This window comes from Crassostrea angulata, chromosome 1 (genome assembly GCF_025612915.1).
Source record: "Crassostrea angulata isolate pt1a10 chromosome 1, ASM2561291v2, whole genome shotgun sequence".
NCBI lineage: Eukaryota > Metazoa > Mollusca > Bivalvia > Ostreida > Ostreidae > Magallana > Magallana angulata.
The window spans coordinates 49,570,039-49,585,344 of NC_069111.1; the positions used below are offsets into that span (position 1 = coordinate 49,570,039).

Consider the following 15,306-nt stretch of genomic DNA (forward strand, 5'->3'; position numbering starts at 1 on the left):
AATCTTTGAAAATGACGAGCATGTATGCAAGAGAATCAGTGAACATCTTGTATGCGGTTATTAGATTACATAAACTACACAGATCTATATTTGTTTGTAACGATTTTATTTTTATGATACCTCAATGAAACAGTTTAGAGGCTATGGATAGTCCAACAACCAATGCAAGGGTCGAACTGATTGGTTGCCATGGAAACGAAGCGCCATTACAATTATCCGTGTCACAGATACATTCTAGCAGATCGCGGGACTCGGTACAAGTGTCACGGGTGAAGTTTCCAAAGAGTTTGGTGTGGTTGTGGTAGGTATTGTTATAGCAGCTTCTGACTACCAGGTTACCTATAAATAGAAATTAAAATGGAAAAAAGTTAATCCTTCGTAACACGCAATATTGGTTACTGAAGGATCCACCTTAAATTTTTTGTATATATAAACTTTTACGCTGTAAACTGTTATTGAGTAAAAAAAATTATATAGTTAAGCTTTGGAATTTGACTTCTCTTTCTATATTTTTATGCAGAGCTCTCCTATAAAATTTAAGATCAATATGGTCTAAGACAGGCCACGACCATGCAGCCCTGTGAATCCATATATCGACAATACGTTACAAGCGCCAAATGATTGCAGGCATATGTCTGTCGTCAGCAGTTCAATTCAATTTATTATCCTTGAGCTTTACAACTCATCGGAATACAAATAATAATACATATAAAAGTTTATACAAATGTGCAATGTGTAGTAAGTGAGTGGACATATTAAGACAATATAATCATGTACATATCTTACATAAGATATGAATGGACATAAATGTATGATAAGTAGCTTAACGTACTCGGTAGCTCGCGGGTTTGCTGACGCCACAGTAGGAATCAACGTAAAGAGTTGACCGTCATAGTAAACTAATAGTCTACATTTTTTTCAAAATGACAAATGAGATATTTTGAAGCATAAAAGGAAATATATTAAAAAACTTAAATGCAGTTTATTACTGTTTATACAAACATTCATTATCATCAAGTGCTGAAAATTTAAAGATGTCACATAAATTGTCACATTTTGTTCTATGAGTATGAGTGTGCGTTGGAACTTTTCCATTTAGAATCATGTTTTAAAATAGACAAGTAAATTAATTGAACCGTATGCATTAACTTTGCTATTTTTTTTTTTTACAATTATTACTTCCGTATTTTTAACTACCGATCAAAATTTTTAAAATTCTTTTGGCTTGAGCTAATTATTTTATACGATTACAAACTTTTATTTCAGTAGTTTCCTGGCATTTTTTTTTTTGCATTGATTGACTCAGAGTTTCATAAAAACAAAAATAGCAATTTTCTGTATCTCTACAGCCTTACATTAATAGCATTTGTACATTTGATAACATTCACAATAATGTATAATTAGTATTTACATGTTATAAAATGTGTTAATCAGCTAGTGTTGTCAAGTAATGCATTTCAATTTTTGGGTTCTCAGACGTAAGGAAATAATGACGTCGGGCTTACGTCGTAATGAAAATATACGGTTTTGAGAAATCTTTTAAATCTTCAAAGTTGTTTTGCCAAAAATTGGCCGAGAACACATACTGATTATTTTTTATGAATTGATTCAAAATTATCTCCTCTGTTATTGTGCTGAGTATAATTAATTTCGTCTGAATCGTTTAAAAGTTTGGAGCACAGTTTTGTAATGCGTTTTTCGACTAAGATGTGCATTTTACTATATATTTCATTGAAATGGCGTTGCTTGATTTTATTAATGACACTGTAATTAAAACACGGTAACATTATTACCGCGCAGACAAATCTCAAATAAATTTTAGAAATAAAACTCTGAAACCTATAAATCACGTGAACAAATTTTCGAGGTAGGTTTTCTCACAAGCATGTAAACCCGCGAGCTACCTTAAACTGTAGTATTATTACAATGCTGCGCTCTCATTTTGGAAGCGCTAGACAAATATTTTCCTAAATTATTGAGTTCCTTTGTATTGTTAACACTTAAAAGTTTAGCTAGCTTAAAAAAACTTGGTTTTTTGTATTAAAAACTGTCGTCAGCAGACTATTATATGTGTCTGTTTGGGAGGTTAACTGTTGAAATTGACACCCCGAAAAAAAACTTTTGACAAGCGACGCGAAGCAGAGGTTGACAATGGTTTTCGAGGGGTGTCAATTTACGCGCATGTAACAATTCGTTGTGTTACCCGTTGCCAAGTATGTTGCTAACGCTGAGGGTAATAGGACGGATTACCAACTGCGTCTAAATCAATCAGATTTCAGTATTTAACATGAAAGTATAATAAGACAATATGGCATACCGTAGAATTGGTCCTCTATGACGGCCTTTCTGCAGCCTATACCGTTAGAAGCACACGCCTTGCTGAAGTCCCCGCTCAGTGTTTCACCACATGCCGTGTCCGCGTTAGAGTTACAGACGTGGCATGATATTGCAATGGCTGGAATATAAAACAAGTACATGATATTTCAGTTTCTCAAGAAGACATTACTGTATTGCAAAGGCTGGAAGAACATTACATAAAATTGCAATGACTTGGAAAAGTTAAAAACTATTTGATATTGCAATGGCTGAAAAGGTACATGCTATTTCAATGGGTAAAATAAAAGCAGTACGTGAAATGTAATGACTGACCCCCCCCCCCCCCAAAAAAGGGGGGGGGGGAAGAATTTGATATTTAACATGTCAGTTCCTGACATGATTAATTTCAAAACCGTTAAAAAGCCAGGAAATCGTCAGATATTAATTTTCGGACTTTAACTATTGAAATGGCTGGGAAAACATTTCATGATATCGTATTGGTTGCAATATTCCTATGACTAGGAAAGACATTTTTATATATGCCATATGCCTGACGCTACCACATATACACATGATTTTTAAATGGCTTGTAAAGACATGAATATGTTATAGCTATAGGCGTCGGAACCGTAGCCCCCCCCCCCCCTCTATTGAAATGGACGGGAAAACATTATATGATTTTGCAAGGACTGTGTAAGACGATATTATATAAATAGTGCCTGTTTGGGAGGGTAACAGTTGAAATTGAAACCCCGAGAGAACCATTGTCAACCGACGCGAAGCGGAGGTTGACAATGGTTTTCGAGGGGTGTCAATTTCAACTGTTATCCTCCCAAACAAGCGCTAATTAATTTATTATACTGAATGTGTTAATTTTAGAGAAATTTTTACTGCTTTTGAATTGAAATGACGTGAATTCTACGGGGAACTGTACGCGCATACTTTATGCGCATGAAACAATTCGTTGTTACCCGTTGCCAAGGGTGTTGCTAACGCTGAGGGGAATAGTATATAAATAGTGCCTGTTTGGGAGGGTAACAGTTGAAATTGACACCCCGAGAAAACCATTGTCAACCGACGCGAAGCGGAGGTTGACAATGGTTTTCGAGGGTGTCAATTTCAACTGTTATCCTCCCAAACAGGCACTATTTATTTTGTTATACTGAATGTCTTTTTTAAAATTTTTAAGAAAATTTTACTGCTTTTATATAGGAATAACGTGAATTCTACAGCGAACCGTACGCGCATAATTTTCGCGCATGTAACATTTTTTAATGTTACCCGTTGCCAAGTGCGTTGCTAACGCTGAGGGTAATAGTAAATATTATTAACTGCGTCTTAACCAATCAGATTTCAGTATTTAACATGAAAGTATAACAAAACAAATTATCAACTGCGTCTAAACCAATCAGATTTCAGTATTTAACATGAAAGTATATTATATTTTTATAATTAAATCATATTTATAATTTTTATATATTTCTTTTTATTTATATAGTATATTAATTATCAACTGCGTCTAAACCAATCAGATTTCAGTATTTAACATGAAAGTATAATAAATATACATGATATTACAGTAAGGGGGGGGGGGGTATTGTCTATATTTTCGAGGGGAAAATCGCGCGAGAGTAAAAAGTCTTGGCTTCATTAATAAGTTAGAACACAAGATTACAATACAATAACATTGACGCCATGTTGACAGAAACTTAAACACTGGATAGAAATAACTGATCAGGAATTAGGCCTACAGGTCAAACTATAATGTGTTTATATTGTCAGGTTGAAGAAGGTGGCGAAAAAAGCACACGGATCGAGATAATAAAAAATACAAACAAATCACAGGAGTCGCAGGAATCTAATCAAGGATAACTTAAGTCAAATAAGTAAACAACTAGCCATGAGCTTCGCTCACTTTTAAAAGTAAAAATCTAGCCATGAGCTTCGCTCACTCAAGTGAAAACCTTGCAATGAGCTGTCGCTTCGTGAGTAGGTTTTTACTTTATTTACTTTTAATAATACATGTAAAAAAAAATTATTGATAAGATTGCCGACTCATGTGAAAAAATGGACAATTCGTACACGTATTTTAAATTGATAGGGTGAAGAGAAGTTACATGTCAAATTTTCTATAGCTCTCCATCTTCGTAAGTACATGTACTAACAACGAAAGCCACCCCTTTCATATTCATATAATGAATTAAAATGAATGAACTTAAATTATACGTATTTTAAAAGGGTCACTTACTACCAGTAATAAGGCAGAATATCACGCAAAAGGTAGGTAAGCACAAGGATAAAATTCGCGCTGCCTCTACTCTCCACATGGTTGCTAATTCAGTGACGTCACAGGTGTAGCCACATTTTATAATGCTAGTGGTTTAGACCGGACCGGGAGTATTGTGCGACAGTCCCCATCAAGCATTTGAAGGTATGTAGAATCGGGGCGGGGGGTGCCTCTTACTTTTTCTCGCGGCAGTTTTCTGAAATTGACAAATAGAAATTTGATTTTGAAGGAACTGCCCTCTTACTTTTAAAAATGTAATTTAACGGTATGAAAAATATTATTTTTTTTTGGAAAAATGTAAATATATTTGTATATATACATTATCCAGTGTCTTTGTCTGTGATAACACTACGTATCGATTTTGTACTATATAACCCATAATACAAATGACGCCAAATTGAGGTGCCGGCGGGGTTGGCTTATTTATATTTAAAGATTTAATCGTACGATGGCTTAAAATTATATAAATATAAGTAATAAGGAATCAATCTTTGAATATTATGAGTGATAATTTCGGTCGGGGCGTGATCAAATCTATCATAAAGCCCTTCGGGCTTTATTGGATTTGATCACGCCCCGACCGAAATTATCACCTCATAATACTCAAAGAATGATTCCTTATTCCTTATATCGCACAGTTTATTATGACAGCCTGGTTTTCGTAGTTTATAGTTCAATAACGCAACGTTCACTGAAGGTCATCGCTTCTTGCTCAGAATACATTGTCATTTTGTATTCCTTTATCATCCCATTCTTACTTTTAACAGCAGTTTAATTTACATGCTTTGAATCAAAGGGCTTCTTGAGTAGATAACCGCAGTGTGGTACTTTTTTTGACGGGAAAGTTGATTTTTTTTATTAATAAGAGGCCCACGGATATGGCACGCCAAATTCACTAAAATGAGTTAATCATAGTTTCACAGTCGATAAACTAGGTTTAACGGTTGTAAACTATAGTTCACGGACAGAAAACTATAGTTAACGTCGATGATCTATATTTCACATCTGCCCCATAGTTAACGCGATCATCAATGTTTCAGAATTGTGAAACTATAACTAACATTGAAAAACAACCATTTGCGATTGCAAAACATAGTTTATCTGATAAATATAATTTTACGATTGTGAAACTTTGATTAACAGCTCTTAAATATACTTTAAGTTAACGAATGTAAAGTATAGTTTACAGATGTGAATCTATATTTATCAGCAAAATCTATCGTTAACGTTATTTTCAGACAGATATACTTAGATTATCATTCGTAAACTAACGTTTACAAACGTAAATTATGGTTTTGCTGATGTAAACTATAGTTAACGGATCGTTAATTATAGTTTTCGAATCGTTAACTATAGTCTACGGTTCGTAAACTATAGTTAACAATGAACTATTGTTAACTATAGTTTAGCGTTCTTAAACTATAGTTAACAGTCGATAAACCTGGTTTATCATCTGTGAAACTTTATTTCACACCGTAAATCTATATTTCACATCTGTAAACAATAGTTAACGCAATCATTTATTTTTCAGAAGTGTAAAACCATAATTAACAGTGAAAACAACCATTTGCGATTACATAACATAATTAATCTGATAAATATAGTTTCACGATTGTGAAACTATGATAACAATTCTCAAATATACAGTACCGATCAGACCCAACCTAACAGAAAGTAAACCCCAACTAAACCCGAGGTTTACTTTCTGAGTTTACTCTTGGTTTACTTTGGGTTTACTAGAGTGGACCCAGAGTAAACCCAGAGTGGACACAGAGAGTAAATCCAGTCAGAAGTATACCCCTGAAAGCAGACGCTAACTGTGTATTCGGAATATACAAAGGGTAGCAATTACAGGCAGTAGGATGGTAAGATAAAATACTAGTCTGCTTCACACTTCAGTGCATACAGTTGACCTCAAAAGCAATTTCAAAGTAAACCCCAAGTAAACCCAGAGTAAACCCAAAGTAAACTCCGAATGGACCCAAATTTTCAAAAAGTAAACCCAGAGTAAGCCCCAAGTCAACCCAAAAAGTAAACCCGGGGTTTAGTTGGGGTTTACTCTGGTGTTAGGTTGGGTCTGATCGGTACTGTAGTTAACGAAGGTAAATAGTAGTTTACAGATGTGAATATATCTTTATCAGCAAAATCTATCGTTAACGTTAATTGCAGACGGATAAACTAAGATTATGTTTTGTTTTGAACATATTTTATTGTATAAACAAAAGGATCAGAAACAAGTTCTAACAGCTTACAAGTTCCTCTCCTTAAATGTAACAATAGTTGTCATGCATATGAGTATAGAACAAAAGAATATAATATTGATATACACAAAGAAATATTATTTAAATCTCAAGGATTCGTCTATAAACTTTTGTACAGAAGCAAAAATGCTTTTGTTGATATGTAAAGGAAGGTTATTGTTGCCATATAAAAGTAAATCAGTATCAATATTGACTAAATCTAACATAAACAATTGATCAAACATGTTGTTTCTCGCTCTAGAGTATTTTTTACAAGAAAAAAAGAAATGATACACATCTTCTGTTTTACCACATAAACACAACGGATTATTTATAATATTACGTTTACAAAGATCATAGTTTAATACACAGTTATGTCTCAGCTTTGTATGAATAATGTTGGTACAGCGTTTACCAAAAGAAAAATAAATAGGGGGTTTCGTAACTTTAGGCATATGTTTGCAAAACAAATTGATTGAGGTGGCTGTTCTGGCTTCTATATTTAGTGAATTCCATTGATTGACAGCATTGGGTACAAATGATTTTTTAAGTAAATCTAACCTGCACTTAGGTACATTAAACTGATCCTTGTTTCGTGTGTTGTATCGCGATATATTTTCCCTCTTATTAGGAATAATGTCACATAAATAATCAGGGAGACTCCCCATGTTAAATTTGAACATAGTTTTCATCTTGGCGATGTATCGTCTAGTTTGTAAAATTTCCCACCCTGTTTCTAAGTAAAGCGCTTCCCTTGGTACAAAAATTGGCAACCCAGTGACAATTCGTGCAGCACACAATTGAACCTTTTCAAGTTTGTCTGCATCATGCACAGAACAGCCATCCCACACAATCGAAGCATATTCAAGGGTAGGTCTAATGAATGAAATGTATAATTTAGAGAGATGCTCTCTACCCAATTTATACTTAAGTTTTTTTAAGAGTCCTAATTTTTTGTATGCAGAGTTTACAATACCATCAATGTATTCAGACCAGCTGAGATTTTGCGATAATAAAAGTCCTAAATGGCGATGGGTCGAGACAAACTCTAGTCTATCGCCTTCAAAAAATAATTTAGGTAAAACAGAGTTATGCTTCTTAGTAAAAAAACAACCTTAGTTTTTGATGAATTGAATTTAAGAAGCCACTTTTTGGACCACGATTCCAAAATTTTTAAATCATGATTTAAAATATATTCAATGTTAAGTATGTTGTTTGAAGAGTATTGAAGCGAACTGTCATCAGCAAATAATCTACACAATGATAACATATTAACCGCCACATCATTGACATATATCAAAAATAAAAGAGGTCCTAATACAGATCCCTGGGGTACACCTGCTGAAATTTCTGATGTGCTTGACAAAAGATCTTTATACATAACTTTTTGGGACCTTTGACTTAAGTAACTAGAAAACCACTTAAGAAGATCTCCACATACTCCATAGGTTTGTAACTTGAATAATAGGCCGCTATGCCATACTCTGTCAAATGCCTTTGACAGATCACAAAAAATCATACATGAAAATTTACCTTCATCAATATTTTGAACAATGCTGTGATACGTTTCTAATAGTTGATAAACAGTGGAATGACCTGGTAAAAAACCGGCTTGATATCGATAAAATAAATTGTTCCTATGAAAATAGTTGTACACATGTTTAAAAACGATTCTTTCCATAATTTTACTAACACATGATAACAAAGATACCGGTCTATAATTAGAAACCAATGACGGATCATCTTTTTTGAATAGAGGAATAACGTGAGCAATTTTCCAAAAACATGGAAAAGTATTATCAACAAGTGATCTATTAAATAACAATGTAAGTGGTTTTACAATAGTAAAAAGGGTTGCCTTCAACATTTTGTGGCTAACCAAATCAGGACCAATTGCTTTATTAACAGGTAATATTGAAATAATGTCTAACACTTCTTGTTCATTTATATAAATATTACAAAGTGTTTCTCTACATAAACTATACATATTAGGTAAAGCCGCATTCTTATTGTCTACAGAAGAAATAGAAGAAAAATATGTATTAAGAGATTCGATCTTCCCAAAATCTGAATAAACATACTTGGTTGTACCGTTTACAATAGAAATTTGAATAGGTGGTAATTCCGTTGAAAGCTTCATATGAAATGAGTCTTTCATCAGCTTCCAGTATAACTTAGTATTATTTTTGCTTGAATCATCTAAATACGTTTCTATATTGTCATAGTAATTTGAGATAGCGTGTTTTTTCATATTGTTAACTGAATTTCGGACCTTTCTATACGCAGACCAAACAGAATCTTTATTCGTTTCAATTGCTTTGTTACACAGTCGGTCTCTAACTCTGATCGTTCTCCGTAATACAGAGTCAAACCATGGCTTGTCACGAGGCCGAATGGTTATTGTTTGTTCCGGTATACATTCCCTAACAAACGAAAGAAATTTTGTGGTAAAACTATCAACTGCTATATTAACATTGTCAGCTTCCGTAATAATGTTTGTCCAATCGCAATGTTGAATTAAGGAATTTAATTTATCGAAGTCAGCATCTTTGTAGATCCATACCTTACGTTTGTAAGAACGATTATAGTTTAGACTTGACGAAAGTGCAATGTATGTCGCTTTGTGATCGCTAACGGACGAGTCCATTACTAGTGTACCCGATTCGTAAACTAGTGAAAATTGGGTCAAGAAGTGTGTTCGACGTGTGTGAAATTCTGGTCGGTTCATGGATATTGTTAACAAGGTTGTACGTAGAAGAAATTTCAAGGATAATGTGCGTACGTGGAACAGTAAGGAGATCTACATTGATATCACCAGCAGTAATTATTTTATCTGAGTGCTCGCCTACTTGGTCTATGCTCCAGGAAAGTTTAGTCCAGAAACTGCTATCGGAATTTGGTGGGCGATATAGACAGCAAAGAAAATATTTAAAGGTATGGTTGTCTATTTCTACCCATATACATTCAACGTCAGCGGGTTCAAATTCCGGACGTCTAGTAGCACGTATTTGATCCGAAAGGTAAATCATTACACCACCACCAAAACAGTTTCTATCTTTACGCAATATTTGACTGAAACCGTCTAAAATAATGTTATCGTTACTAACACTGGGATCTAAGTGGGTTTCGGTGAAACATAGTATATCAAAGTCGTGAATAAAGTAGTTTAAATGACCTAACTTGTGTCTGATACTGCGGATATTGAGATGTAGAATATTCAGAATATTTACAATAGAAGGACCTGGATTAAGTTCAATATCTCCGCACAGTAGTAAAAGGATAAACATAAAAAATTGGAAAAAAAATTAATATGCACAGAATTTTGCATTATGCTTAATAATAGGTGGCTAAATGAGTTACATAGATAATAAAAAAGAAACAGAAAATTTGCAAGTGGGGAATTCAGAAATAAATAAACTTTTGATACACCTCTACATCTAAAATAAAACAAGCCGATTGCAGCTCGATACTGCTCGACCGAGTTACCCATTATCTATCTTGTGATAGACTGAACATGAAAAAAAACGGGCTGCAATCGAAAGAAATATTTGCTTCTAAATAAATTGCAAAATCAGGAGTGTGTGTAAAGTTATTAGCATGACAGAGAAAATGTTCAAAAAGTATAAAACATATAATACAAAAAAATATGACAGAAAATAAATACAATAGAATATAAATACAAAAAAATGAGCCGCTTTTTCCGAGAGTTTTGAGTAAAGCAAACTCAGCACAAACAGAATAGACAACACAAAGTAAATAGTAAGAAACGAAACACAGTTATTGAAGACAAAGGCTGTGTTTTGCATGTAGTAAATATTTACAGAATATTTGTACACCCAACGTTGAGTGTCGAGCGTGTGAACGTGAGTCAACAAAACTGCACATAACAATATGCCGATCATTGGTTACACAAATATACACGTGTGGAAGGTAGCTGTAATACACATGGTGATGTTTAATCAGAGTTTATCACGTGACCGAATTGAATTAGATCTGCCTCTTCCCGAATGTAATGGGCGCGATTGTTGAGATCGAAAACTTTAATTTTGCCATTGGAGGAAGAAACCGATTTCAGGTTGTGATTTCTGCACAATTGCCTGCCAAGGAACAAGACTCTATCCCGGTATTTGGTCAGGTCCTCATTGATGGCCACATTTCTAGTACTTGGGTTGTTTTTGAATTTTTTCGAGTTTTTGACGAGATGAAATTTAAGATCAACCGACTTTAGTCTGGCAATAATTTGTCTTGGGCGTGTTCGATTTCGATCTGGTTTGCCTACTCGGTGTGACACAATTATATCTTCTCTCTGTAGAGGGATACCAACTGCCGAGACTGCCTCCAGAATTTTGTCACTAGTGTTTTCGTCAGCGGTTCCTGGTATACCAGCCACTCGAACCAAAGGTCTTCGACCGTATTGTTCGAAGTAAGATTATCATTTGTAAACTATAGTTTACAACCGTTAAAAATAGTTTTACGGATGAAAACTATAGTTAACGAATCGTAAACTATGGTTTGAAGTTCGTAAACTATAGTTAACAGTCGATAAACCTATAATTTATCAAATGGGAAACTATGTTTTAGCTCATTTTTGTGAATTTGGCGTGTCATACATGGGCCACATCGCTCATCAGAGCTACGTTAGCCATCATAAAATCAGCTTTATGGAGTCGTATACAAATTATCTAGGCAGTGTAGTAGAATAGACCATGTATAAAACTATTTTCTCCAGATATTCCTATGTCAGACATTAAGCTCCTTTTGTAACAGGATGATTTTTATAACCATATTACATATTAACCATTGCAGTGCTCAAAAATACCTTCAACAACTCTGCATATATATAAATCCAAATAAAAGCTATTGTGCGTCCCAAGAATTGTTTAGGGGCCCATTCTAAACAATTAAGAATCAACACTTTGTAGAAATGTTTGCATATATAATAAGTACAAACAATACTTTATATATATATATATATATATATATATATATATATATATATATATATATATATATATATATATATATATATACACATATATATATAGGTAAATCCAGAAAAAATTCACAGTGGTCGGATAAGATATAGAAAACTTAAATGAATAAAAACACAAAGTCCGAGTAAAACATATGTTTTACTCGGACTTTGTGTTTTTATTCATTTAAGTTTTTTATATATATATATATATATATATATATATATATATATATATATATATATATATATATATATATATATATATAAACATCTTAGAAGTTTTTGAGAACAATTTAGAATTTTTCCTACATAAAAATTCGACCCTTCGAAGTGGCCCCTCCCTATCCCGAAGATTACAACTTCGACAAAACTTAAATAAAAATATCTGTGCATGGTTGCTTTCATTTAAGGTTACAGCTTCTCGGACCAACCGGTTTTTGAGAGGATTTTAAAAGCTTTTTCTATACATATTCATTTGTAGAAATTGAACCCCCAGCGTAGCTCCACCACACACCCTGGGATCATCATTTGAACATACTTGAATCAACAGTATGTAAGGATACTTCCACGCAAGTTACAGCTTTTCTGGTCACTTGGTTCTTGAGGAGATTTTTAATGAGTTTTCTCTATATACTCCGATGTCAAAATTCGACATTCCCCCAATTGTGGCCCACCCTACCCCTGGGGGTCATACTTTAAATAAAATTGAATCTATACTAAATGCAGATGCTTTCCTACAACTTTCAGTTTTTCTGGCCAATTCGTTTCTGATATGAGAAGATTATTTTTTAAAGATATCAACAATTTTTGTATAATTCTTAATCATCTACCTTTGAAAGATAACTTTAACAAATTAGAATCCCCTTCACCGAAGGAAATATGTCAAGTTTGGTTGATATCAGCTCAGTGGTTCTGGAGAAAAAGTCGATTTTGTAGGAAGTATACAGACAGACGGACGGATGGACAAAAAGTGATCAGAATTGCTAATTAGAGTTTTCCACTCAGGTGAGCTAAAAAGTTGACAATTTGCGGTTATTGTAAGGTAATAATTTTGAGGTTTTGAATAATCTAATGAGTAAAAAAAGACCAAGCTGGCGAACTTGAAAAACGAAATTACAAAAGAAGAAATGCTAAAATCTCTAACAGAAATATGTTACATATACACTTTCTCAAATCTGTGATCAATAATCAGCAACTCTTTAATACCGGTACTTTCTAATAATATTAAATGTAAATTTAAGGATGGTTAAAAACTAAAGCTCAGAATTCTGAAACACGGTAAAATTTTGACAGAATGATAAAAGTACAATTTAACTGACTTGGTTTGGCGAAAAATAAAAATAACGTTACAGCAATTGATTGATGAATGTCATTTACTAGATTTCTAGCAACCACAGTCAAGTCAAACTGTTGCCATTTACCAAATTCGCATCCAAACGAGCAATAGCGCTAGCAAAATTATCGTGAAACTAGGAATTAATGATTGCCATGCTGGGTTAAAGAGGTTGTGGTTATGAGTTAACGTTTGAGAAAGAGAACCCAAGGCTTCAAACTCATACATGTTGCAAATAGAATGCAGGGATTTAATCAATTAATATTGTTGCGAGTATGCGTCCGAGATCTGACGGGTTGTGGCTGAACTACATGTATACCACCATACAATCTTTCATGAATCAGAGAGAGAGAGAGAGAGAGAGAGAGAGAGAGAGAGAGAGAGAGAGAACGCCTGCCATTATGCATACTTTTAATAGTTTTAAAAGTGGCCAATTTGATGCTTTCGAATCAAAATTATCTTGTCATTTATGTTTTTGAAGCCCTCTAAATGAAGTCCTAAATGGCTAACAATTATATTATACACAACACCATCATCTGATTAAAAATATATTTTATTCAATCAGTGTATAGATGTTCAGTACATGTGAAAAAAAGTATAACACATAAGTCTCCCATCAGTAGATCAGAAATGATGCTTCAGGTAGATAATGATCGACCTGGGTATATAACATCTTCATGTAAAATAAAACATATTGAAAATATTATCCAAATGAACCGTTTCTGAGATCACAAATTTTTGAGTTTTTGTTTAGAATTAAACCTAGAAAAAATGTTTAGTGGGTTTTAGGCTTGAATATAAATAACTTCAATATAATTGTATAAAAAAAAAATTATGGCACTTTTTTTGTCTTCAATCTTTTTTCAACCTGCATCCAGAACTTGATTATTTATTCACCTGATGAAAAATATATGGAAAATTGCTGAAGTGGAATATCTCAATATGCATGCTAATTATGTTAAAATTGGCCAAACCCCATGTTATTTATAGAATTCAGTTTAACCAGTAAAAGTGGTTGCAATAAGAATACATGTATAACTAATGATAAATTGATATGTTTAAATATCCACAATTTGCATCGAAAGGAAAGAAACGGAAGACAGTATTTTGATATAGGTATAAAAATAAATACTATTCATTTACACATAAAGTTTTCATGATAGTTTATACTATACTTTTCATGGGGACAAAACAAACTTGGAACAATTCATATATCTGTGCCTTATATATAAAGGACATGTCATAAAGTACCTATAGACTATATAATCCCACACTCTTTATGACATCTGTGGGTCTTCATCATCTTTGGTCATATTTAAATGTGTAAAATACTCACCAAAAATACAATGTATATCAAATTGTAAGAAAAAAAGCTTCAACAAATTGTAATACATGTTGCATATATAATAATGTTTACAATAGCAGATCATAAAAAACAAAATCTGTACATTAACAAAGACAACAGATGTCCAAGTCAAACTGATTGCACCAGGACTGCTAATGCAAACTGCACCAAATATTGATCAGGCATCACCAAACTATCGTGGGGCCGTTATATTGGCTGGTGTGGTTTCTGCAATTGTTTGAACTGTTGATTTAGGGATCAATTCTGTAGTTTCTGAAGTTGCCTCTGGTTCAGCAGTGGGTTCAGTATTGACCACTGGTTCAGCAGTTGTTTGAGGAGTTGCCTCTGGTTCAGCGGTGGGTTCAGTATTGACCACTGGTTCAGCAGTTGTTTGAGGAGTTGCCTCTGGTTCAGCGGTGGGTTCAGTATTGACCACTGGTTCAGCAGTTGTTTGGGGAGTTGCCTCTGGTTCAGCAGTGGGTTCAGTATTGACCACTGGTTCAGCAGTTGTTTGAGGAGTTGCCTCTGGTTCAGCAGTGGGTTCAGTATTGACCACTGGTTCAGCAGTTGTTTGAGGAGTTGCCTCTGGTTCAGCAGTGGGTTCAGTATTGACCACTGGTTCAGCAGTTGTTTGAGGAGTTGCCTCTGGTTGAGCGGGGGATGCTGTTGGGACCGATGTTGTGGGTACTGATGCATTCCTTGTGTAGGTTGTGTTCACACTGGGGCTAGCTGGGGTAGTGGAGGGGTAGGTACCAGTGTAAGGATTTGGTGTTACAGAGGAGCCAAAACTCAGACCTACCAATACAAAAA

General features: G+C 34.1%; 3 protein-coding genes across 8 annotated transcripts in view; all 3 read right to left on the reverse strand.

The window, feature by feature from the left end:
* LOC128172065 (uncharacterized) overlaps positions 1-3,223 on the reverse strand; it is a 170,813-nt gene extending 167,590 nt beyond the window's left edge. The window contains exon 1 of the mRNA XM_052837840.1: positions 3,211-3,223. The gene's annotated coding sequence lies outside the window, so the exon portion shown is untranslated. The remainder of the gene's footprint in view (positions 1-3,210) is intronic.
* LOC128172042 (uncharacterized) lies at positions 86-4,711 on the reverse strand. The gene is made up of 3 exons (XM_052837816.1): positions 4,565-4,711; positions 2,318-2,455; positions 86-339 (listed from the first exon to the last, which is right to left on the reverse strand). Exons 1-3 carry the CDS (start codon positions 4,641-4,643, stop codon positions 122-124), a joined length of 435 nt encoding a protein of 144 aa, XP_052693776.1. The 5' UTR covers positions 4,644-4,711; the 3' UTR covers positions 86-121.
* Positions 4,712-13,686: 8,975 nt separating this feature from the next.
* Positions 13,687-15,306, reverse strand: part of LOC128188553 (uncharacterized) — a 132,496-nt gene continuing 130,876 nt past the window's right edge. For all 6 annotated transcript variants that reach the window (XM_052859681.1, XM_052859699.1, XM_052859709.1 and 3 more), the window contains one exon: positions 13,687-15,291. In XM_052859681.1, coding sequence (XP_052715641.1) covers positions 14,690-15,291 — 602 coding nt within the window. In that variant the 3' untranslated portion in view covers positions 13,687-14,689. The remainder of the gene's footprint in view (positions 15,292-15,306) is intronic.